Source organism: Euleptes europaea, chromosome 12 (assembly GCF_029931775.1).
Source record: "Euleptes europaea isolate rEulEur1 chromosome 12, rEulEur1.hap1, whole genome shotgun sequence".
Classification (NCBI taxonomy): Eukaryota; Metazoa; Chordata; class Lepidosauria; order Squamata; family Sphaerodactylidae; genus Euleptes; species Euleptes europaea.
In genome coordinates, this window is record NC_079323.1 from 20,992,764 (window position 1) to 21,019,692 (window position 26,929).

The window sequence follows — 26,929 nt, forward strand, 5'->3', positions numbered from 1 at the left end:
CTCTTTGCCCTGGCCCTGCTGCGAAGTGACTCTTGTGGGGAGAGGAAGGGAAGGCGGCTGTAAGCTGGTTTTAGACTCCTGAAAGGGAGAGAAAATTGGGGTATAAAAAACAACTCTTCTTCTTTGGCCTTTATGCTGCTGGTTGGCCACTGTGATAAAGGATGCTAAAGTAGGCAGACAACAGAGGGGCTGTTGTTTATGTTCTGTTCATATTGCTGCATGTGCATAGAGCAACCGGATCAGAGTTGGTTAAGAGCACAGGTGAGGCAAGGGCATGGTTTCCTATGAAACCCATGAAAAAAAAATGATACTTGTCACTCCTCTGTGTGCTTCCAACCTGTGTGTTAGAGGCCATTAGGGTCTTGTTTGAAGGGAAATATTTTGAATGAAGACACAGCACTGTCTCCTTTTCTTTGCAACAGGCCAGTATTTAATATTACTTAATGTGGTTTTTCCACTATGACAGTAAGGGGACAATGGGAACATTTAATCATCAAACATTTTAAAGTCAAAATTTATTAACAAGGGAAGAAATCACACAAACCAATACAAAGTATAAAAAGTGAAAAAACTACAGTATATAAGGAGGTACAGCTTTCAGCTATTAATATTACAAAATAAAACCAGAACTAAAGACTATAATTGCACTAAATCCTGTACCCAACCATCTGGGTTTGAAGGCATACAATTCCCCCCTGCATTCCTCTCCATTCCTGCAGCCCTTCCATCTATAGGGTTGTAGGACCTATATAGGGTTTTGTTTTTTTTGGCACTATCAAGTCACAGCTGACTTATGGTGACCCCGTAGGGTTTTCAAGGCAAGAGACCTTCTGTGGTAGTTTGGCATTGTATTCCTGGGAGGTTGTCCATCCAAATACTAACCAGGGTCGGCCCTGCTTCCCTTCTGAGATCTGAGATCAGGCTACCCTGGACTATCCAGGTCAGGGCATCATATAGGTTAGGGGGGGGGGCTGAAATAAGAAGGGACAAGGGGATGAATTCGCTCCCTTCCCTCAGCAGAGCTGTGCTTGTGGAAGATGGTGGAGCAATAATTTCACCCTCTTGTCCTTCCTAACGCTGGTACCCTGACTTGCACAGCTATTCTTCTGCACAGGTCCCTATAATTCCTAGAACAATTTTCCAGCGGTTGGAAGTAGCTGCAGGAAATGCCGCAGGAAAACTGCATTCCGCACACAGATGGTTGGATATAGGTCCTGAATTTAGACTGCACTAAATGTATAAATATAGAATTCGTTGATTGAGGCTTAGCAATGCAGAGCAACTGGATGTGATATTAATAACAATATTTTTGGTGTTCTAACATTAGGACCTCTTTCAGGGGTGGTATTATCCACAGCAATCCACCACAACATGTGCTCATGCTGTGCAAATTGACAATAAGAGGCTGAAGTTGGCATTCTTCTCCCTATCAAAGAAGCATAGCTTGCTTTCAGATGGGCAACTTGCTATTAAGTCAGCAGATGCTCACCTTAATAGTCTTTCCTAGAACAGAGATGACAGTGACACTCAAAAGTCCTTTGGCAGGGGAACACCAGTTGTTAGTACACAGACAATAAAATGCATGCTCACTCAGATTCAATTCAGTTGGACATTTAACAATATGGATTGCAAACTTCATGGCCCTACTTACTTCCCACCTTCCTATTGTAAAATCTGTAAAAACTATATTAGTATGGGGAATCAGTCATTTCTTCTTCCTTGTGTGTGTGGCTGTCGAGTCACATGGGACTTATGGCGACCCCTGGTGGGGTTTTTCAAGGCAAGAGATGTGTAGAGGTGGTTTGCTATTGCCTGGTATTCCTTGGAGGTTTTCCATCCAAATACTTGCCAGGGTCAACCCTGCTTAGTTTCTGAAATCTGATGAGATTAGATTAGCCTGGGCTACCCAGGTCAGGACTTTCTTCTTTTATTGCATCCAAAATTATGGCCTAACCTTCCCCTCTTTTCCCTCCACCTGTACCACAGAGTGGCTTCTCACAAGGTATTTATGATCCCTCCCAGGAAGATTTGTCTACTACCCTGACACTTATACCATACGAGATTCCAATAATAAATTCCCTGTCTGCACCATTTGTTATGCCAGCTGAGAATTATGTTTTCGACATATTGTTACTATCTTCAACCAGCTGCAGAGTAGGTAGAACCAATTTTTCTAGCCTGAATGTCATCCTGTCACCATCTTGTTCTTGTTTACAGCATTTTACCATTGGTTAGGAGCTCCCATGTTGGATTAACAGGGATTGATTCAGTCCTTGGAGGCAGAGTTTATTTCCTCTGTGAGAATGCGGAGTGTTTGTGCGAATGGAGATATGAGGCCAATTTCCCTTTCTACGAATAGTAGAAAGAAAAATTGCTCTTTTCTCAGCCACTAGAATTCTAAGAACAATATAATATCCCCCTAATCATAAAGACATGCATACATATAGTCAGTACAACAGGTAAGCAAAAGTTTAGATTACAGTGAACCTTTAGAAACCGTGTTCATAGGTCCTGGCCTCCTCATCAGCAGCTAGTTATACAGAAAGGTCACTGAGGAGATGGAAAATGCAGGATGGCGCTGCTGCTGCAGTGGGTTGCTACCACCACTCTCTCTTGCCTCTGAATTGGTAATTAGAGGCTCAGGGGACCATATCTAACTGGGGGCAACCAGCCGCTGACCTTGGAGTTCTGGATTAATCTTCCCCAATTTGTTAGTTCTATTCAGCTAACAGCACACTCATTTCAATTTATGCTATTTTAGGGCTCTCTTCTCTGGATTCTCTCCTCCCCACTCCCCGGATAAACTAGCAGGCTAGATGACACATTTGTGTTAGTTGCAAACAATAACTAGAATTGCAAAAGAGAACGAAGGGCTGCCAGTTACTTAGTGGTAGACCAAGGGCCTTGCTGCAACAGCACTTCTCTGATTCTGCAATAAAATACTATTGGGCATGCTCCCTTACAACAGAGCACGCTCAGCAGAAGAAGAGGAGTTGATTTTTATACCCAACTTTTCTCTACCTTTAATGAGTCTCAAAATGGCTCACAATAACCTTCCCTTTCCCTACCCACAAGTACCTTGTGAGGTAGGTGAGGCTAAGAGAGTTCAGAGAGAACTGTGACTGGCCCAAGGTCACCCATCTGGGTTCGTGTGCAGGAGTGGGGAGTCAAACCCAGTTCTCCAGATCAGAGTCCGCTGCTCATGTGGAGGAGTGGGGAATCAAACCCAGTTCACCAGATCAGAGTCCACTGCTCATGTGGAGGAGTGGGGAATCAAACCCAGTTCTCCAGATCAGAGTCCACCGCTCATGTGGAGGAGTGGGGAATCAAACCCAGTTCTCCAGATTAGAGTACGCTGTTCTTAACCACTACACCACGCTGGCTCTCAGCAGGCACTGCAACTGAAGCTCTTTTATTGCCCACAACCCCTATCAGATTTAACCATCTTATAAAAATGTTGCCCCCCCCCCAATTGAAATTATAGGAAAGATGCTGAGAGTATAATGTGCTATTTTATACCTAAACAAGGCAAAATCTGTTGTGAAACCTCTGAGGTGCTGCAAAATAGCTCTGGAACTGGGAAGAGTAGAGCATGCTCACTCTCTTCACTGTCGCTTCTGCACTCATAGGCTGTCCAAAAGTGCCTTCTTTCAAAACAGCAGTAAAGTTATTCTGATAAAATGAAGAGATGCTGGTACTTATGGGACATCTCAAAAGGAAAGCAAATATTTTACGTTTTTGTCACCAAGAAGATAAATTAGACAAGCATAAGTAATTGCATTTGTATCCACAAGAAGAGTCTTTGTTTCATAGAAGCGTTTATACATATTTACAGAGTTTACAGATTGCCAGTTTATGTAAACATTTCCATATTTCCATTCCAGACTGAGAACCGAAGTCTACTGCAATCACAATGGTAACCCAAAAAAACTCTATAAATTACCAGGAAAAAAAATACAGGAATATACAAAAATATCACTAACACACAAAACAAGCTTTTCTAGGCAAAACTGATTTCAATCTTGCATTTTAGAAGTGGCATTTCAGTACAATCTTAACTGCAATTTGTTCAAGTTGCAATCCTGAAGTCACTCAAAGTTAGTGAACTCAGAGAGGCCACTAATCAGTGATTTCCAGTTTTAAAACAATTTTGGCCTCATGAAATTCACTCCAAAGGTGTGGGTTTTACGCTTTGTTCTCCCCAGCTCTTAAAAGCATGGCAGCTTAGATCTGGCACTGTGAATAAGGTCTAGCTTCTTTCCACATAATCAGACCTGCAACTTGTACTAAATTCCTGGCACACTCTGATCAACACAAGAATTTTGATAGTGTAGATCTCTGAGAACTGGAATTAGAACACTTACACAACCTGAGCAGAAGTGTACCCTTCTAAGCCCGTGGACTTCAATAGACCTAGAAGATGTAATTCTGCTTAGGTACGCACAGTTAGTTTTGAAAATCATACCAATCCCACAGGCAAGCCTGAGTACACAGATGTAAAATGACAGTGAGAAAATAAATACTTTCAGTATTTAGCTGTATGAAATGTTTGTACTATATTTTATCTACTACTATCGCCAGCATATTATAAACAGTAATGCATAAAAAAAGGAGCAAATCTAGACATATAGGACTGGGATGAAGTATTTCAGGATGTTTTTAAAAAGGACTTTTCCCAGTTTGTTTCCAGACTTCTTTGGCTCCTTTAATGCTCTCTCTCTTCACGCATTTCCAATAACCTTGGACTCCTTGCTGCTGAGGAACCTGTTTAAAAAAAGCCAGCAATCACTGCATTATATTTAATAAGTTCCTAACAGTGCAGTCGTATACAGAGTAATTCTAGTCTTAGCCCACTGATTTCAGTGGACTTAGACTGCAGTAATTCTTCATAGGATTGCTTGTCAAACTTTTATTATCCATTAAGGCCAAAGGATGTATTGATGAAATTTCACTGGATGTGGGGATAAGCACATAATTTGCACTTTCCCTGAAGGTTCTCTTTACTCTCCTTATGCTATAAATTCAACAAAGCATGACAATATTAGTTTGAGTAAAAGAAAATGTGGGATGCTGTTGTGGAATACTTTGCATTTCTCTGAATGGTAAAAGCTAATTCTGAAGGCAATTTACAATGTAGAATTACTCTATGAAAAGAGTAATTATTAGAGTATTACTGGCTATTAGAGTAAGTATTAGTAGCTGAACAGTTAAGATCCCAATGCCAAGCTCTGGTATTCTGCATACTCTGTACAGCTGCTGCGTACATTTTTATCCTGCCTTTCTTCCAGGGATCTCGGAACAGCATACGTGGTTCTTCTTTCCTCCATTTTATTCTCACAATAACCTTGTGAGGTAGATTAGGCTGAGAGGGAGTGAATGGCCCAATGAATTTTATGGCTGAGGGCCTAACCACATGATACCTGCTCCCTGGGACATGAACACATGAAGCTGTCTTATACTCAATCAGACCATTGGTCCATCAAGGTCAGTATTGTCTACTCAGATTGGCAGTGGCTCTCCAAGGTTTCAGGTACAGGTCTTTTGCTTTACCTACTTGCCTAGTCCCTTTAACTGGAGATGCCAGGGATTGAACCTGGGACCTGTTACATGTCAAGCAGATGCTCTACCACTGAGCCACATCCCCTTCCCAACATCTCTAAGTTGGGTCAGCATATATGTTCTGGGAATCCATGCCTTGTAGGCGCAAACATGTCCAACTGAGATTAGTACTGTGGCATGCAGGGAAAGGGGACTTTGTTGGATATAATGGATCCAAGAGCAGATTATATTCAAATCTCAGTGATTCTGAAATATCTTGTCTTCTAAAAAAATCTTAATTAATAATGAATATTGGAATGGATTAGATGGACCCTGCATGAGTTTGGGCTTTTGGGGAAAGAGACTAATTTGCAGCATACATAAACAAGGAACAGTTTTAAAACAATACCATTTCACATACAATATCCTGTAATCTTTACAATAACCCTTTAAGGGTTTGTTTGTTTTTGCCATCAAGTCATAGCTGAGCTATGGTGACCCCTGGTGGGGTTTTCAAGGCAATAGACATTCCAGAGGTGGTTTGCCATTGCCTGCCTCAGCATCACAACCCTGGTATTCCTTGGAGGTCTCCCATCCAAAATCTTGCCAGGGTCGACCCTGCTTAGTTTCTGAGATCTGACAAGATCAGGCGAGCCTGGCCTATCCAGGTCAAGGCACCCTCTAAAGTAGGCCAGTACCAATTTTACCAATGGGGGACTGTGACTGAGGCCTGTCTAACTACTTGAGTTTGTGGTAGAAGTGAGATTAAACCAGAGATGTCCTGATTTCTAGCTCAGTGTTAAATGACCTATAAAAGCTCACTATAATTAGGAAGCTCCCTGTTTTTCATTTATAATTTCTTCCTCTTCCATCATTCATTTCCATTGCCTTTCCACTGAAATGATCTGTACTTTAGCTCCTTAAGTGTTTAAAGCAGTACACACTTAAATTATGTAAACATTTTCTGAGTCTTTGTTACTTACCCTCAAACCTCGATGCATCCTGTTCTTTAGAACTCCAAGAAACTCTGCATGGCTGAGGCAATTGTCTCCATCTAGATCAAAGATCTTGAAGATGATGTCCAAAACATTATCTGAGAGCTCCTGCCCTGTAGCCACTTTCACAGCTCTTTTGAATTCAGCTAGCACAATATACAACAAATAGCATGTGTGAAGGAATGGGCAAGCATACTATTAAAAACTAACCAAAAAAAAGCGATAACTAGCTGGTAGGATTATGGATCTCTTTATGGTACTGAAGCAGAATTTTAGAAATAAATTATTCCTGAGTATTCTCTCACATTGAGTTGTGTGAGGTGAATTACAGTGTCAATCCACACAGAATAATTGACAGTGTTGTATAACACAAGTGTTAAGGCTGCTTTTGAAATACCATTATTGCTTTCATAGGGAACAGTGGGGGGCGGGGAGGACTGGCTATAAACAGCTACTTTATAGGAAGTTGCTCGACAATTGTTAAAATAAAATCACTGTAATTCTCCAGGATACTGGGATGGAGCCCACCCCGCCCTCCCATTCCACTGAATAAGGATGGAAGCCTTCCTCTCTTATAACGATCCGAGTCACTTCAGTTGGAGTAAGGCTTCTTAGACTGGAAGAAGGGTAGTTTTTGAACTCTCTTTTTTTCCATTTTGCATTACTTCACAGCCCAAGGTTTCATTTAAGGCATGACCTTTCTAAGATGAAGATCATTCTGGGCAGTCCTACCATATTTAGTTTTAAAAAGTATGCCCAGTATGTAAAATGTGGAAGAAAAAAGCCATACGTTAACAAATCCAGTTTACTTAGGGTGAAAACGCATGGTTGCTTTAGCCTCCTTTATTCCTTGTTTTAGCCAGGATCGAACGCACGTTCGGCGAAAACGTATGCGTTCAATCCTGGCTGAATCCTGGCTGAAGCAGGGAAAAAAGGAGGCTAAAGCGCGTTTTCACCCTTTATCAAATCCAGTTAGAGCAATGCAAGCCATGCTCAGAGACAGAGTATTATGTGTGCAGTTAGAGTTGTAAACGTGATACATGACCACTACCCAAGCTTTGGCAATGCAACTGCTAATATTAAAAAAAAATAGGGTATTCGTGAAACAAGGCAAATATTATTTCTGAGCTCTCATACTTGAAGCTCCACTGCTGCTTTCCCTCAAATGATCAGGATGAGCAGCAGCAAACGGACTCCATATAGCCCCTCCTTAAAGGTTCAGCTCAGAAACACAAAGGTCCTTTAAGGGCCACTTCACCTGTTGCACAAACAGTGGCAGTAAAGCGACGCCTGTGCACTCTGGCTTTTCATCACTTCTTGTAATGCGAGAACAGGGAATGTGCATATCTGTACTTCAGACAGGGCCCACAGGAGAAGGGCGCAAGTCCTCTTTTTTTTTTTTTTTTTGCACAATAGATGGGATGGGGAAAAACACAGACTCTCAAGTGCACTTGCAGATCAGCTTACTGTAACTTCTTGTGCAGTGTGAAACAGAAAAATCTGACATTTGGGATCCATTTGGCATACTAGTTTCTTATTGGAGGAATGTGTTTGGAGCTAATTCACCATTATTAGCCTTGGCCACTGGAAGAAGGCAGTGAAGCTGCCTTATACTGAATCAGACCCTTGGCTCATCAAAGTCAGTATTGTCTACTCAGACTGGCAGTGGCTCTCCAGGGTCTCAGGCAGGGGTCTTTCACATCACCTACCTGCCTAGTCCCTTTAACTGGAGATGCCGGGGACTGAACCTGGGACCTTCTGCATGCAAAGCAGATGCTCAACCACTGAGCCACAGCCCCTACCCATCTTCCATTATCTAAAACAGTGGTGCCTGCCTGCTTGCTTGGTTAAGGAGAAGTACTGGTGGCAAGCATCTTCTGACAACCAAAAAACAACAACCCAAACCCACACCAATTGCAGTTTGGAGATTGTGAACTGGCATTAAGATTATCCTATATAAGAAGATGTTAGCATCATATACTGATATTTAGAGTATAGTATATACTCGTGTATAAGCTGAGTTTTTCAGCCCAAAAAAAGGGCTGAAAAAGCCGGCCTCGGCTTATACGCGGGTCAATACGGTAGAGTAGGGGAGGGGAAGGGAGGGGGCAACTTACCGTCGCCGCTGCCACCGCTGCCGGGCCCATGCGGCTTCCCCTGGCCAGGAGCGCCCTGTGAGGGCCTCCTGCAGCCGCTGCAAGGCCACGCAGCCGCCGCCGCCGGGCACGCCCGGCTCCTCCCGCCCTGGAAGGGCTGGGGGAAGCCTGCTGCCGGGCGCGCCCGGCTCCCCCCGGCCTGGAAGCCTCCTGCGGGGGGCCCGCCGCCGCCGCCACCACCGCCTTCGCCGGGAGCCCTGTCAGGTAAGCCTGCGGGGGGGGGGGAGGGGTTATAAGCCGACCCTCGGCTTATACGCGGGTGCCTAATTTTCCCCCATTTTTTGGGAGAAATTAGGCACCTCGGCTTATACGCGGGACGGCTTAAACATGGGTATATACGGTACGTGTTTTCAAGAATCATGCACATAAATCATCTTTATCTTTAAAATTTTAAATATACACAATTGTGCACTTCATACCTTGTTTAACAGGACGGTTTGCTACAGTAAACATCTTCAAGGCAATTGAAAAGTCTTCGAGGCGGTTTGTAAACTGGCAGAAAGTCTTAAATTCCTCTATACTTATACACTAGAATACCAAAACAGAACTAGATGAGGCTTACAGGTAAGCAATCTACATCAAAGGTTTGTCATGGTTATCAGACTGATATATTATTGTTCAAAATTATAAATATTGGGGAAAATTAATGAAGCAAAGAAATCCGGCAGCAATGCTTTTCAATTAAGCATCAGGGAAAAAATTAAGGCTTAGGAATTGTGTACTAACTTCTCCTGGTTGGATTCTCTCCTTCACATTTTGCCAGTAAATTTCATTGTTTTCCTCATCAGTAAAATACAACAACCACTCTAGGAAGTCCTCTTTTGTCATGAAGCTTAGCCCTTTGGAAAATTGGATAAATTCCATTTCTTGTACCTCCGCTTGTAAATTCTGCATGAATCTAAAAATAATGACGACAAAGCAAATCAGTATACAGATAAGAATACAACATCACTTAAGAAGTGTATATTTCTTAGGGTATATTTCTATCCTGGAGGATTGTTGCCCCAGCCCAAGGCCTTTGGGGTGTTGCAGAATTTGGTCTGGTCACATAAGGACCTGCAGAATGGCTTACAAATTTAATGAACATATTGCAGTATTATAACACAACAAGAGCTAATGACCGAAACAGCTACTAAAAATTAGAACAAGATTGAATAAAGTGATAAGCAACAAAGCAAAATCTCTAGATAGCCTCCCCAGTGGCTTCATGTAGATATCATAGGGGACAATACCAAATTCTGCCAAAGACCATGGGAAGGAGCAACGTTCCACCAGAACCACCTTTTGAAATCTGCCCTGCAAGAAAGAACGGCACACTAAATACTGAATGTCGCTGAAAAGTAAAGAAAAACCAAGAGGGATGCACTACCTGCTGTACCTTGTTCTCAGTGTCCTAGTCCAGATAATCCACTCGGATGACCAAGGCAAGGCAATTTTGTTCCTTGGAAAACCAGGTTGAAACAGATCTAAATCATTTTCTCCAGGAATCTCTGCAACCGTGTTGCCACCACACGCTCAGACACCTTGCCCAGGAACAGGAGACCAGCCAGAAATTATTAAGACTGGAACTCAGAGTTCCTTCAGTACTAGCCTCACAGTTTCTTTCAAAATACTGGGAACTGCTGCATCTCTTAAGCAAGGATTTAGGACTTCTCCAATCCAACCAGTTCTCCCTTCTATTCCCAGCAGTTTCAACCATCCAAGGTCAGTGGTGAAGTCTCTAAGTGGCTGGTTTAATTTCATGAACACATGAAGCTGCCTTTTACAGAATCAGACCCTTGGTCCATCAAAGTCAGTATTGTCCACTCAGACTGGCAGCAGCTCTCCAGGGCCTCAGGCAGAGATCTTCTACATCACCTGCTTGCCTAGTTCCACTGGAGATGCCGGGGACTGAACTGGGGACCTTTTGCATGCAAAGCAGATGTTCTACCACTGAGCCACGGCCCCATCATTTCTCTAAGGATCCTGCCCGCATTCTCAAGTTGAACAGACTGAGAAGTATCCATCACGACTAGAAGCCTGCGGGACAGTCAGACTGTCTGTTCAATAGGGTATTATAAGCACTTATAGTCTGCCTTGCCTTCTTAACAAATCCCCAGGGTGGATTACGACAAAGCAATGCATAAAATACAGCATTTAACCTCAATTAAAACATGCATCAAAATCAACAAACTTCAGTACATTAAAACATTACCCACATCATAAACCAGCCAGATGATCTTGCTACATAAACAACCAACGCTGGTTCGCTTTTTCATTTACAGATATTACATAATAAGAAATGCAAGACTCAAATTAGCATCCAGATTTCAACAACAGTTAACAACTATCATTTTAGATCAATGGGCTATCATGTATGTTGAGGCTGGGCAGATCTACGAGCTACTAACTCATATGATGTGAAGGTGGGTTCACAGCACTGTAATGTATGAACCAGTTTTCACTAGTATGTTTTTTCATGCTGTGTTTTAGAACTTCTACCACTAGGGAGCTCTCTAAATCCACGCACTTCATATTAACAAGCTATGGGTTTTTAAAATGTGCAGCTACATGCATAACTGGATTTGAGAAACATGAAAATGATACAGAACTTGTAAGTGGCCAACTGGACAATATGGAACTAATAAAAAAGAAGTGTGGAGCCTTAAAATAGGGCTTGCTAAGTAAAGGTTATAAACAGACCCTTAGAATTGGGGAGCCAGCAGGTGTTTTAATAGGCCTAAAAGGAAGTACTGATCAGCCTTGCACAAACAAGGTTAACAAACACATCTTTCTAAGTATTGTGACCTTGTTTTGTTAATTAAAGATAATGCTTATGCCAACAAAAAGAGGATCACTTACATTTGATAAGCAAGTAATTCAAATACTATTTTGATAGCCTTGTGTTTCCTTTCTCTAATTTCTGAAGATAGAAGAATAGAGGGAAAGAGGACGGATGACTAATTGAATCTTATTCTCTGAGTCCCAATAGAAGATAATTAATTCCCCTAAAAAAAAAAACACCAGCCTTTTTGTCTAACTGGCCTCATCCTGATTGTGCTAACTATGTCATTTACTGCAACCATTAGTTGAGGAGTGAATTAGAACTCTGCCAACTGTAAGCTATAAATTGTTTGCACTACTGTGGATAAGGTTTGTTATCAGATCTTCCAACACACTTAGAAAACTAAAGCAAGTCATCTTCCAGAGTATCTATAAAGATTTCCCAACATCCCAATACACTTTCATTATTGGGCATGTCTACCACATGCAAATTTACCATCATTAACAAACCCTAATTTTTTAAAATATTGTACTGAAATAAGGAGTTAATTAGATGTATTCACAGTTGATAAAGAAGCTGATGCTTCAGTCTTTTTGTTAACCACCCGGTATCATTGAAACGAGTGTTTCACAAAGTCCAGAGTTTTTATTGTTTGTACGATTTGTATTTAGGTTGTGTTCTTATGTTGGTGTTGACTGACCCTGGATTGTAATAAATGAAATGAAAAATAGATGCATTCACTTGCTTGTTAAATAGACTGATTTTTTAAAATTGCATTAAATCCCTAGTGCCCATGTCTGTGTTTCTGATTTAAAAACAACAAACAAGCCCGTGTTCCTGTCATTTTGGCAGACGTTTAGTAAGAGTTAATTCAGAAAAAGAAGTGGGATAATTTCTGTGGTCATGATGTGGAGGATGGAAGGAGAGCAGGAGCACCCTGGGAAGAACCCTAAAGGGGAAAGTAACAAATACACATTTTCTCTAGGAGCCTGGCAAAATGCAAATTTGCCCTGAAGTTGAACCACTTCACCATATTACCAAATTAACATCAACTTGCTGGGAATCTTTATATATTTTTCTTTATTTATAGTTCACCTTTCTCTCTGAGATTCAAGGCAGAACACAAAACAGCGCAGTCAGATCAGGCATATTCAACACAACACCTACAGTGCTCTCTCTCATAGGCATCCCCCCTAAACATTAGGTGTTCAGGCAAGGTTCTGCTCTAGATATCTGAAGTGAGATTGGCATCCACTAGGAAAAAGCCAGTTCAGTAATGGGACCTTGTCTGGGAAACAGTCTCCCCCTCCCCCCTTATGAAGCTTTTTAGGCTGTTTCCCATTGGCCTTCAGGGAAGCAAGATTTTTATTTGGATCGGACTTTAGAGGGTAATGTTGTTCTCTGCTGATTTTAGAAAATTATATTTTTACTTTGGGTGCTTGATTTTAATATTTTTTATGCTTTTAGTGTTGGTGTGATATAAATTTTTTTTTCTTTTTACTGTTGTAAGCTGCCTTGCAGGCCTGTTGTTTGGAAAGGCAGGTTGTAAAAGAGGTCTTAAAACACACCAATTACTTCTGCAGCGGCTATTAAAGAGGAAATTGCAGAAACGAGAGATTTAAAATTTTTTCATATCCTTTTCTGCTATCTGAATACTGCTAATATGACAATCCAGAAATCTGCTAGCTCTGTATTCTTGGATCAAATATTAGCAGAACTATCAGTACTCAGAAAGGTATTATCCAAAGAAAGGAGTGAAGATCACCTTTCCTTTTTTAAGTCTTATTTTTTTAAATCAAACCATTTGCTGACTTGGAAAAAACCCCTCCAAAATGTTAACTAACTGAAATATTAACTAATGCCTGCAGGAATCCAAATAAAAGGTGGAAGAGTAATACTAAAATGTTAAAATAGCCCCATTAACCCCAAGAAACGCCCTGCAGATTTTTCTTAATATTGACCTTAACAAACCGTCTTCTGACAATAAATCGGACCCTGACCTTGCAATATACTGCTGTGGCAAAGGAGGACTCCTAGAGCCTAAAGTCTGAACAGGGTTTCCTCATCTATGTTGGAGCCAAATAAAGATCAAAGGAGACCCCCCATCACTGATGAGAATATGATTTGTTCCCAGTTTGCAATCTTGATTTTTAGGGAAGTTAGTTCGCCAATCAGGGTGTGACAGCAAATTATGCTTTGCTGAAGAGCCGGAAGCAACAAATTAGCACACCATGCATGAGGAAAAAGTGAGTTCCCATATCCAGTGTTTCTTGACTGGTTCTTGTAGCACCAACCCACGGTTAGGAGTTACATCAGAACCAAGATTAAATGCCTCTGAAGAGCTAATCATCTTCCTGAGACCAAACTATCTTCTGCTGGTTTGCTACTTGGAATGGGGCTCTTGGATCCTAACCTGGCAACCACTTGCCAGACAGTACCTGGACCCACAGATCAGATTTATTTTGGGGGCTTCGACATATATCTGGCAGTGAAGGCAGGCCTCCCAAGGACTTCAGAGCTGGCTTTCTCTGCTTCTCTGCTATGATGCAAACATGATGAAAGGTGTCCTTGCCAAAAGGGACTAAAGTCCTATTATGATGATTCAAAACAAACATGGAGCTCATTTAATGGCCAGGAATACAGCATGATTGATGTGCAGCTGTTTGCCACACGGCTTGGACAGTTTTCTCCATGCATGCCACTGTAAACAGAAAAAAAAAAAAGTCTGGGGTAACATGGAAGAAAAAAACCCTCATTTCATTCCAAGAACCCATGAATGGTTTGACATGTGGCATAAATTTAGAGTGGCTTCCATGTGGCAGATGTAAAACTCATACCAGCCCCAAGCTATGTAGTTGTAAAGAACAACACAAATTTACCTGAGAATTGAGTGAACGATAAATGAAAAGTTTCATTTCAGCATTTTGGAGGAAAAAATCTCTTAACCACATGTAAACATCATTAAGCCTTATGAATGACCCCCCCCCCGTTTTCAGGAATGTAAATTACACAGGTAACTATATCTAAAGCTTGTGTGACAGGTTTTAAGAAAGCCTAATCAAATGTAATCACTCCTGCTTTCTCTAGCTACTCTGCTGATCAATGGAATGGCTTTCTAACAAGAACTTGGAAAATGATAAAAGCATTTGCCATCAATTTCCCCCCCCTGCCTTTGACAATGATCTATGTCTGTACAGCTCATCAGTCATCTCTTGTAAAAACATCATGGCACTTTGATCAAAAAGCCAACAATGGCTTCCCATGTGAGGTAAAATGTTGTGAAAAGCCATCAGATAGAAATCATTTTCCCTTGAACAATAGCAACCCAGAAATGATGTGCTTGAGTTACTCACAAATAAAATAATGTGAAAAGTGATATCTCCAGCTTTTTTTTAAAAAAAGAGACACTGATCCTTTCATTCTCCTTTTTGTGCATTAAAACAAACTTCACTGTCATGTCACAATGCAAATGGAGTGGGTATATGTGGGTAGTGATAAGGAGACACATTCCGAGTGCATGAAAAATAAATGCCGCTGTTGAAAAATTACCTGTATTAAACCCTACACTTATCCCAGCTGCCTTAAGAGCCAAGATGTGGGAGTCCAATTCTGATTACAGGGTTCTATCTGTGTGGTAGGCAAAGGTCTTTAACCTACATTTGTTGAATCCAGTAGGTACACAGTTTTATCAGTGTTATGCCTCACTGGGTCAATGCAGGATTTTATCTAATTACCTGAAACATTCCAGTTCGCACTATAAACGCAAACAACTTTTTACGGGTGCACTCTGCCCTTTGCTTTGTTAAGAGGCCCTACTGTATCTGGAGACAAGGGAGACAAGGAGTGTTAACAGAGCTCTTGTTTTTAAGAGCTACGAAAAGAGAAAAGTTTTGTTTGTCTGAAGGTGGGCGCGCACCTGAAATCAGAGGAAGAAAAATATTTCACACACCATTAGAAGAGTCTCCCCTTGCTTGTCTTGTTTGGCTTTAAGAAAATAAACTCTGCAGAGAGCAGTGGCATTTGTTACTGAGTACACTGGGAGCGTGTGACTGGACACACCTCCAGCTGAACACAGATCATGTTTTATGCTGCTTTGATACTTCTCATATCCAGATATCATGAAGATAATTTGGTTCTCATAAATGGGTGAAAGACCATATACATATTGTGACAGCTTCCTGTTTATATATTACTGAATACAATTTTCAGGGATTAAAAAGAACCAAAGCTTACAGAAGGTTGGTTCCTTTTGCGCCTACCTTTGTGGTATGCAGCTTCTTCTGGTGCCACAAGAGTAATGTCAGAAGCCCCAGGTCACATGGGAAGAGTTCATCATATGATTCCTTTCCACAGGAGCATCATCTGCCCTGGAAACTGGGGTACTCTGTGAGCAGCAGCTGCACTACCTTTGCAGCACAGGAAGCAGCCATGCCGTAGACTAGAGGTAACCAACATGGCGCTGTGGTGCTACTTAAGTGGCCCTTTTGTGGTTGCGCCCACCATACCTGTGTCAGAATTCCCTTGCTGTAGACTTGAACACATGAAGCTGCCTTATACTGAATCAGACCCTTGGTCCATCAAAGTCAGCATTGTCTACTCAGGCTGGCAGTGGCTCTCCAGGGTCTCAGGCTGAGGTCTTTCACATCACCTACTTGCCTAGTCCCTTTAACTGGAGATGCCGGGGACTGAACCTGGGACCTTCTGCATGCCAAGCAGATGCTCTACCACCGAGCCACAGCCCCTTACTGTGTGTCATCCTGCCCTTCCTCCAGGGAGGCTCAGGATGGTGAACTTGGTTCTCCCCTCCTTTATTTTATCCTCACAACAATTCTTTGAGGTAAATTAGGATGAAATAATCCAAGATTATCCAGGTAAGCTTTCAAGGCTAAGTGGGTATTTGAAGCTGGGCCTCTCCAGCCCTGGTATGACATCCTACCCTGCCTGCTACACTAGGTGTAGAGGTTCCAATGCCGTAAAATTATGCCAGAAGGAGCCCAGGTACACATGCAAGAAATCTTTGAGGTTACAGATGCTGGGCTTGAATAGAATCAATATAAACAAACAAAACTGTAGTCAAGTATTGGAAATCAAAGTTACAGCCTAAAGCATCAATAATACAATAAGCTCAATATTTCCAAAAAGGCAAAGTTTACTTAATTGGCTATGCATGTATTTTTCTGCAATCACACATTTTCTTATGTTTTAAGTTTCTTTGCTTGTTATTTGCACAAGACAAAATTCCTTGTTATCTTTACAAAGCAGTATGGTTATACAATAAATAACAGCTCAAAGTTAACAATATGTGTCATGAATATTAAGAGTCTCCCGTTTGAGCAGTACAAGATTCCGGTAAAATGTGCTTGTTGTAGACTGGCTTAAATTTGGGTCTTGCTTTTGTCCTCAACCCCATCCAATGAAACGAAGAAAAGTACTTTAATCACAAACCTATTATACAATTCTGACACAGTACTGTACAAAGTTGAGTTTCAGATACACAGTGTTCTGGGGTAGACATTCTAGGTTGAACCAATCAACAGTTTGGTTAACAGAAGTCTCCCATAAACTTGGGCACCCTCCACTGCTCTTAACCACTATGCTACACTGGCTCTCTAGTGCGTGAAGCTCACATGCTGTGGGCATTGCCAGTACAATAAAACACTTCTTGCTTTTTCAAGTTAATCTCCCTCCCCATCAGAAATGAAGATGTATACCTAAGGCTGCTTGTTATCAGAAATTGGCATGCCAAGCCATTCCCAGATTTTCAGCATTTATATTTCGACTCCTGAGTTGACACAAGGTATAAATATTTCTCAAGCTGTGCTTTTCAACACAGCAATAATTTATGAGAGAACTCCTACGAAGGAAAACTAACATGCGAAGTGGCCTTGAGGGAGTATCTTTATCAGAATTCTAGCATGGAGATTTTCGATTTGCAGATGATTCTGCAAAGAAAAAAACTGAGTTGAGATAGTAGTATAATTCAAGCTGTGTGGCTAACTGGGATCCCCCCCCCTTTCAAATGCACAATTTCAAATGTCTTTTATTCACTGAGATGGATGCTTAGTTTTGTGTGTGAACCCACCCCCCGAAATATTCTTTAAAATCACAGTATCAATTAATGGAGTTTGGAGTTAAGAGTTGACCACATAGAATTTTATATGCAGTCAACTTTATTCATTTATTTGGATACTTTAGTCCATTTTTTCTCTGGTCAGTGTGAACTCACAGCAGCTTACAATATAAAAAACAAAACAAAAACAAAACCAGCAGCAGGAAACCTTCAGTTCCAAAAAAAAAAAAAAAAAAAGGCTTCCTGTCTAGATCATAATATAAAGGACAGATGAGTTGACGATATTTTCCTACACAGGTTTTGCCAACCTTACAAAGCAACTCTGCAGTTAGAAGCAGGCAGCCTCCAGTCTGCCAGGCCATATTGTGGCCCCAGGATACATCACACAATACCATATAACATATGATAGCAATTGGTGCACCGCGCAAGATGTCCTTGGAGCTCCAAACCCTCTGGCATTAGGCGTCACTCTTCTGTTATGTTATTCCATGGTGTCAAAGGTATGAGACTGAGAAAAGCCTTCCGCCAAAAGCGTCTTAAGTATCATTGTGGGCACATTACCTTCTGGAAATTGGTCCCAAGGAAGCAGAGCAGAGGGAAACTGTACCAACAAGATATCCATAGTATCTAGCACTATCTGAGATCCCTCTGAGACAATACGTATTATTATGGAAGCCATAGATGGCAAATATTTTCAGACAGATTTGCAGTGGTTGATGGATTTATCAGTGTTAAAACAGCCCACCTTGTAACACAGAGCAACAGGAATAATCATTAACAGGTGTTAAGTAATGATTATTATTTTTACACTACCTGTAGAATTCACAGTAGTGAAGCTTCTCTTTTCCTCCTCTTCCAAAGAAGTGGACCAACAACATGGTATTAATATCAGAACTTTCCAATTCTGGCTCCTGAAAAGAAACACACACACACACACTGTAGTCCTAACAATGTGTCAGAATGCCCAGGATTTATTTCTAATTTGGTTCTCCTGCTTGTGCGAGTTCCAAAGCAAAGGTTAAGCTGTTTGTTTGCAGAATACTGTAAAACACTGAGGTTTAATTTCAAGCGAAGGAACAAGGTATTCAGCCAGCAAATATGAAACAATATTATATTTGTGGCCTCAATAAAAATAGTGGTCTGGAAACATGCAGAATGTCTTCATGTGACTTACAGCATGGTAGGATGCATTAAAATGAGTGTAGGCTTTGGCTAGAATCCAGCAATTTATTTTAGGTTATACCCCAGGCTTTGGGTGTGTCCAGTGGATCCTCTGACTTTTTATCTTTGAAAGGCCGTATCACAAACTTCTTGTTAAACTCCCATCGGTTTCAAAAGAGACTTCTGGGTGCTGTATGGAAAGCTCCTGTTCAAGAAACACAAATTCAAACTTTCCTTTGGTGAGGGGAGCTAGTTGGGAGTTCTTTGGATCCTGGTTTTTGTTTTTAGAACCCCAAAACTACATTGCGTAACAAACTAGGCATTAAAATGGTTTTGTTATATAGGGTCTTTTCATTCAGAACAAGCATCATCTCTATACTCCAGCAAATATGGATTACATATAATCCATATATAATTTCTACTCCAATGGATGTTGTGGATAAAAGTACAGAATTCAAGAATACATTTAATCAGAAGTAAATATTTTCCAGTTTTGCACTCCTATCTATTTGTATAAATAACTTCCAGGAATGTACTCCAAGTTTCTTTTTCTTTCTTTCTTTTTTTAAAAAACACCTTAAGAATTCAACAGCCTCTGAATACATATACTTGCATACAAAATCACATTAACTTGAACTTTCTAATTTCAGGTAAGCAGAATTTCAAACAGAACTTAGTTTTGCAAGATCTAGATTTCAGCAATTACGAAACTGTGATTTGCTAGGAAAAGTTTGGACTGTCATCCACTTCATTTATGCCTTTCTCCTCAATGTAGACACAAAGTGGCTTATCACATCATTCTCCCCTCCTCCATATTACCTTCACAACAGCAACCCTGTGAGGTAGATTAGGCTGAAAGAGAATGATTGACCCAAGGTCACCCAACAAGCTTTCATTAGAGTGGGGATTCGAACGTGGGTTTCTCAGATCCTAGTCTGACACTCTAAACACTATACCACACTAAATAGTTTGGGAAGGAATGCCAAAAAAAAAGGAAAAGTAGTCAATGTTTTCCAAACATTGACTATGTTTTCATAGTTTTACAAGCTGCAGCTCCATGGAGACAAAAATTGCATGCGGCCATGTTGGTCCATAGCTGTAATTATTTCGAACAGGCTTAGGCAAGTTCAACTGTGTGTAGGACTGAGCTACACATTCCCCTCCCGAATGACCAAATCTTTCCATATATGCCATATAATTGATCCCTCCCTTGTAAATAATAGGCCTACAGGAAACAAAGGATGTAGTTCACTTAGCTCAGCTATTTCATCCTTTCAAAAAGCTAAAACCACACAAAGTGCCGTTCCTTTCACCACTTAAACTAAGTGGCATTTTCTTTGAACGCAACAACACACTAGGCTACATGGGGTCTGGGAGGGATTTTCAACAGTGCCGTTCTTATAACATCTAAATAGCCTCTGCCTCTTTTATTCTGCTGAAGAGGCAAGATGAAAGACAATGATCTATTCATAACATTTAATTCTAATGGTTATTTAGCATTCAGTATCCCCAAGAAGTTGCACTCATTCAGTGTGCCACACACTTAACCGCACACGATACATTTTGCAGTCCAGGTAGCCTTCCTTGTTTCATGTCACACACCCCCCCCCCACACACAATTTAAGTAATGTGAACCAATTTAAAACTGGCTGGGAACTGTTTACTATGTATGCTGAACTGTATTATTTTGTTAGAGAAATTAAATAACCCAAGGCCCACACTTTGGAGGCTTTAAGTTCGTTAGTCTGGAGATAGTTTTATGGATGTATAAAATATTCTCAATAAGTATGCTCGAAAGTAACACTGTTGTTGTGTCAGTTTTTTTTATAAGACTGAGAAGATTTATATATTTGTGCCTATAGAAATTACTGGTATTTACAGATATACATAGGGTTGCCAGGTCCCCCCTGGCCACCAGCGGGGGCAGCAGCCAGATCCTATGCATTTGATTGGGAATAAGTTCCACTTAATTTGGCAGTACTTACTCCCAAGTGTGCAGATTACAGCCTCAAGGTTTTTAAAAACATTTTTTTACAAACTTTATAAATAATACATATTTTATAAAGCGGGACTCTCAAAATCAAATAGATGCCCTCAGCTGCCCACTATCAATGAGGCATGCTTCTACATGGACTAGCAGATACAAGAAATAAACAAATCAGATATGGTAACCATCTTCAAGTACTTGAAGGACTGTCATATAGAGGAGGGTGCCGAGTTGTTTTCTGTTACCCCAGAAGGTGGGACCAGAACCAACGGGTTGAAATTAAATCAAAAGAGTTTCCGTCTAGACATTAGGAAGAATTTTTTAACAGTTAGAGCGCTTCCTCAGTGGGACAGACTTCCTTGGGAGGTGGAAAGCTCTCCTTCCCTGGAGGTTTTTAAGCAGAGGCTAGATGGCCTTCTGTCAGCAATGCTGATTCTATGACCTTAGGCAGCTCATGAGAGGGAGGGCATATTGGCCATCTTCTGGACATGGAGTACGGGTCACTGGGGGTGTGGGGTGCGAGGTAGTTATGAATTTCCTGCATTGTGCAGGGGGTTGGACTAGATGACCCTGGTGACCCCTTCCAACTCAATGATTCTATGATTCAGATGTAAACCTGAGGAACTTGCAAGTCTGTAGTATGGGGGGCTGCACTAAAGGCAGCTACAAGTATATGGACACTGATTTGCTCTTTTGTGTTAAGTTCTAATGACTTCAATGGTACTTCCTCCCAAGCACATGACATGGTCATCCTAAACTGGAATTGAGGAATGAAGTTAATTGTCTAAAAGAAATAGTTGCATTGTATCACCGGCTCAGCAGCCGAGTTATAAAGCAAGTTATAGAACAGACCATCCACCGAATGAACTTTAGTTTTCAGAGTCATCTGGCAACATTGCTGAACTGCAATTTACCAATTTCTTTGTTCATATGGACTGACTATAACTCGAAAGCCAGTGTGGTGTAGTGGTTAGAGTGCTGAAGTAGGCTCTTGGAGGTTCAGGTTCAAACATCTAGTCACAACAAAACTTAATGAGTGACCTTGGGCTGGTCATTCTCTCTCAGCCTAGCCTCTGATCAACCTTGCTAAGCATAATGTTGGAAGGTTTCTCAAACGTAAGAATTCTAAGCAGTAGAGTGAAAACATAATAAAATTAATTTGGCGATATGTACCCTCCAGATATTCCAGTGGCAGAAGCAGTTCTTTCCCTGCCTTCCCCTTCACCTAGCGGCCTCCCGTGACACCCCCAAAAGGGCAGTGCTGGTAACTCCGGAGAGGGGGGCAAAATCAGGCAAGATCACCGGTCCATGCTCTTCCATCACATCAGAGCATGCAAAAGATATAACCCAAGTATGTTTCTTGAGAAAAATCAGAAGGGTGAACCAAAGCCATTTGGAATTATTTCTGTTATGAAATTGCAAAAACAAAGGTCAACAGAACATGTATTTGCATTTCATTAAGCGCCAGAACTGACAGGGAAGCCACCAGCTGCAAGCTGTGCATGGAATCATATTAGAAAAGGAGTAATGCATTAGTGCCCCAGTAAACTATTAAGAGGAAAATCACTGACTCTGAAAACCTACCTGACACACTGTTTCATCTCCTGAAGCTGCTTTCAATTCATCTTGTTTCCTAATTATCTTCTGAAGCTAAAACAAAAGTAATTTTTAAATTTTTTTTACTATATTTTAATTAGGATAAAAATCCCTTTTTATATGTGTATGTATTTTGACCAATACATTATTTTTAACAGATAATAATTTACCTTATAAGAACCTCTCTTCTCACATTACCAAATTCCCCACAATGATTTCCATGAAGGAATTTTGTAAGAGGGGCTAGACATAGGGATCAGCTCTTAAAAATCTTAGGACATAAGATGCTTATGGCTTCTGATCATAAACATTGCTTTATTAATTATCTATCCACAAAATTTAAAAGGCTCTTTATATATAGGATTTTGACTAACTATAGCTGTTTTTATGATGAGAAGGCTTCCAGGTTTTCAGAAACTGAATATGTCCAAATAATAATTAACACCGGGAAATAGTATCACAAGATCAAAGAACGGTAAGAACGGATGCTAGCCGTGATTGTAAAACTACTTTTTAAAAAGCTAAATCAAAGCTTCAAATGCAAATTTGCAAACTGGTTTAGTGGTAGTTGGTATAGTGCATGGGCTAGGAGTGACAACTGTGAGCTAGTAAGAACTGGGTTCAAATCCTACCATGGAGCTTACTGTGTGACTTCAGCTAGTCACTTCCCTATCCAGACTCCCCCACTGAAATATGGGGATAAGAATACCAATTTCCCTCACAGGACAGAATGGTTTTTAATTGCAGAAGTTCTTGGATTCAACCCTGAAATCTCCAGATGAAGGATCTCAAGTGGCAGGGCTAGGAAAGTCTTCTGCCTTGGCCATTGTAAGTAAATAAAGGAGATAAATACTTCGTTACCCACAGTCAGCTTAAGACAACTTTCATAATGCTGTTGTCAGGATTACCGAGACAGTACAGTGAAGCACTGAACACTAAAAAAAAAAAGCACTACGAAAAGCAAACTTTTAATCTAAAATTTAATATTTTAATAGTATTATAAATTATATACTGTATAATTATTTAATAAATTAAGATCCAAAACAAATTCTTCAGCAAATATGCACATTTGCACTTTACAATAAATCTGTACCAAATCATTCAGGAAACTCCCAGCAGTAAAATGTGAAACATTTATAATTACCCACAAATCTCTTCTGAGGCCAGACCTCTTTCAAGACTTCTTACAAGAGATTTAACACAGCACCACTGCAAAGCTCACCTACCTTTCAGAGATGTTAGCACCAGTCCTCAAACGGACAGCAAAAATAAAAGAACAAGGGACTTATTATTTATGGTAACAGTACGGATAGAGATAGAAAGAAGAGGATTTAGGTGCTTTTAAAAGTATGTTTATGGCCCTGAGACAAGCAGCCTCTGTGTACTCTTTCAGTTCCTTTCTTCAAAAGGGAAGGTTTGAACAATGCTGTCAAAGCCTACTTCATCAGCTTTAGCTCTCATCTCAGGTTCCTCATATCATCACCAGATGATAGTTTTGGCAGACTAGGATGCAAGTAATAACATTACCCTAAATAGCCCAACACCTGAATGTCCAGTCATTCAAAAGAGTGGTGCACATGAATGTCTAAAATTGTACACAAGCATCTTTTGCTAGGAGTGTATGCCGTTCAGAAAAGATAAGTTGGATCAGACGCTTATTTTCCTCTGTTTCTTCCAATCTTCAAGCAGTGTCCCAAAAGTATGAAACACGATAAAGGGACATGAGATGAGACCACTGTGAGACGTGTGCTTGCAAACAGGCAGCTGCCATTTATAGCTGAGGCACCAGAGGTCTGTGGAGGGGCTGTAGCTCAGTGGTAGAGCATCTGCTTGGCATGCAGAAGGTCCCAGGTTCAATCCCCCGCATCTCCAGTTAAAGGGACTAGGCAAGTAGGTGATGTGAAAGACCTCAGCCTGAGATCCTGGAGAGCTGCTGCCGGTCAGAGTAGACAATGCTGACTTTGATGGACCAAGGGTCTGATTCAGTATAAGGCAGCTTCATGTGTTCATGTGTCTCTCACTTGGAAAGAAGCGTCAGGAAAGCATTGCTGTACAAAGCATTGTTTTTCCAAGCCATGTATCACTGCACCCTATCCCAAGTTGAACATGGGAAATGCCATTTTCTCCTGCTACCAGGAAACAAGCCTGTTCGAACTGGACAGGTCAGATAAGGGCCCAACAGAGTTGAACTCAAAGGTACATTTTCTGGTATTGCAGTACAAAATGAAACTCTTTACAGTGCAAACCTCTCCCAAATAATGAATTTTAACAGATGAATTTTAACAGTTCTCAAACAAATTCCTGTTTTTCTGTGTGTAAATACATATTTATTCTATATATGCACGGACACAATCAGATATAAGAGATGTAGCCTTAGCAGCAAGAGCTGTTGACCAAGTAGATTAGTATAGGACGAAGCGTTTGTCATATGTTCACCGCCATCCACATCCAACTGTGAAAATATGAAATCTAGTTTATAGTTCTAAGACAATGTGAGTATACTACACCCTTAGTTTTGAAATTCTGAAAAATTAATTTTATTGGTTTTTCTAACAAAAGCATGCCTTCTTGTGCATGACACCATCACAAAATGGATGAAGGAATATTGTTGGAGCCAATTCACATTCCATGTGATAGCTATAAAGTATTTCTGTAAATAACACAAAAACATTTTAAAACAGACATCCATACCTTAGAGAACTCTTTTTTCTCTACTTGTTCATTCCCATCTGCATCCAACATTTTGAAAGCAATATGAAAACCAGTCTGCGGTTCTGCAAGGAAGTAGACAGATTTGTTTAGAAATGTTTTATAGGTAATGGTGCCTCATATTGCTGTTATCCGTGATTTGGCAGGTGCTTTTGGTTTCCTATGAAGATACAGCATGCCAGTAAACCTCATGGTGAAGTCAGTCAGTCAGTCAATCTGATAATGGCCCACAAGCCATTCAGAAACAGAAAAAAAAAAACAGTAAAAAACCACTATTATAAAGTTATTTATCTACACAGAATCTCAGTTTAAGGGCCAGAATCTGAGCACATTATACACCGGATATTATCTCGGGTCACGAAGTGTTCTGAACCAATTTCTAAAGCCAGCTAGCAGAGAAATGAGAAGTACAACTACTTTGTCCTTTATTATTTGTCCAAAACTCACATTCAGAATTCTATACATGGTTGGAGATGGCTAGCTCCTATGCTTTGCTATGTGTTCGGCTTGCTGGGTGGGTGGGCGCTGTGAAAACCGACAGGTTGTGGATTCTCTCACTTAGGTGAAAAAAGATAATTCCTTCAATAACATCAAAAAAGTAACAATATTGAGGTTTTGTTAACACAGTACCTTACTTAAATTCAACCAACACTCAATACCAGCTTTCCTGTGTCCACAGCATTAAGAGCCCAAGAGCTTTAAAACACAGTGTAAATACTTATCAGAGTCAAACGTCCTGTGCTTTATTCATTCCTGTTTTAATCAGTATTCTCATTTCCCTAGCACGGAACTTCTACTAAAGCAGCTATTATATTTTTATCCTACCCTTCCTCCAAGAAGCTCAAAATGTTGCACATGTTTCTGATCTCCCCATTTAATCCTTACAACAACCATATGAGGTAAGTTAGGCTGAGAAAGTGTGACTAGCCAATGGTCACCCAATGAGTTTAGTGGCAGAATGGGGATCTAAAACCTGCTCTCCCCAGTTTTAGTTCAACACTAACTATTACAACCACACTTGCTTAACAAGAGTAATTGAGACAAATGTGCAAAGAAATTGCTAATTTCAGATGTCAAATTCCTGTTTTTTCAACTGAATCAAACGAAGTGTTAATCAAGAATAGCCTCCAAATAATGATTGAAGTGAGTTTGCCGGTCAAACTTGGGAGGCAGTTGCCTTGGAAGATCAGGAACAGGTCACTTTAAATAAGCCAATGTCACAGCAGCGCATCAACAAGAAAACAATGAGAGAGGTCCACTATTTAAATCAGAATTGAAGGACCTCCAAAGACAAGGTGCTGTAAAGCCAGTAAAAAAGCCAGTAAAAAAAAATACCCTGAAAGTAAAGGTGTTCATATGACCTTTTACATTAGAAATACACACATCTACACACTCATCCTATATTTTTATATTTATTTAAAAGTTTTAAGACCATAACTCTCAAAACAATGGTTCCTGAAGCAGTTTACAGCACAAAATAGTACTAGAGTATGTTCTAATGCAAAATATTAGTATTTGCACAATCTTGAGGACATTAGGTACCCTGGTTGCAACCAAAGGCCCCACAATGGTATAGGTCATCATTCCCCCATCACTGAGAAAACAGAAAGAGGCATATTGGAAGAGTTGTGACTTTCACTTCCTAGGCTAATCTGGAATCCCAGTACACAGTTTCCTTGGCAAGGACTGCAGGGCATGATAACAGAATGTGAGGCATGGTGATAAATGGTCAGTAGGGGAACAACAAAAGTAATAGCCAAGGTGGAAGAATATGAAATTATTAGAGAAAGACGAGAAATTAAATTCCAACTGAGTGGCCGCCTTGCCCAAAAGCCCTCACCAAACAAGTGTTAGCTCTAAAAAAAATTATCCACCACTGTGAAGACTTTACACAAACATGCCCCAGTGCTGAAAGCAGGTTCTCTCAGGATGTTGGAATCTGTGCCTCTTTCA

The 26,929-nt window shown here is 40.6% G+C and overlaps 1 protein-coding gene across 1 annotated transcript in view; it reads right to left on the minus strand.

The window, feature by feature from the left end:
* Positions 1-4,611: 4,611 nt before the first annotated feature.
* The window catches only part of MICU2 (mitochondrial calcium uptake 2), a 114,223-nt gene continuing 91,905 nt past the window's right edge, over positions 4,612-26,929 (minus strand). Inside the window, exons 6-12 of the mRNA XM_056858503.1 lie at positions 24,959-25,041; positions 22,256-22,321; positions 18,337-18,434; positions 9,416-9,587; positions 9,109-9,217; positions 6,522-6,679; positions 4,612-4,764 (exon numbers count right to left, since the gene is read on the minus strand). Of these exons, the coding sequence (XP_056714481.1) occupies positions 4,660-4,764; positions 6,522-6,679; positions 9,109-9,217; positions 9,416-9,587; positions 18,337-18,434; positions 22,256-22,321; positions 24,959-25,041 (791 nt within the window). The 3' untranslated portion in view covers positions 4,612-4,659. The remainder of the gene's footprint in view (positions 4,765-6,521; positions 6,680-9,108; positions 9,218-9,415; positions 9,588-18,336; positions 18,435-22,255; positions 22,322-24,958; positions 25,042-26,929) is intronic.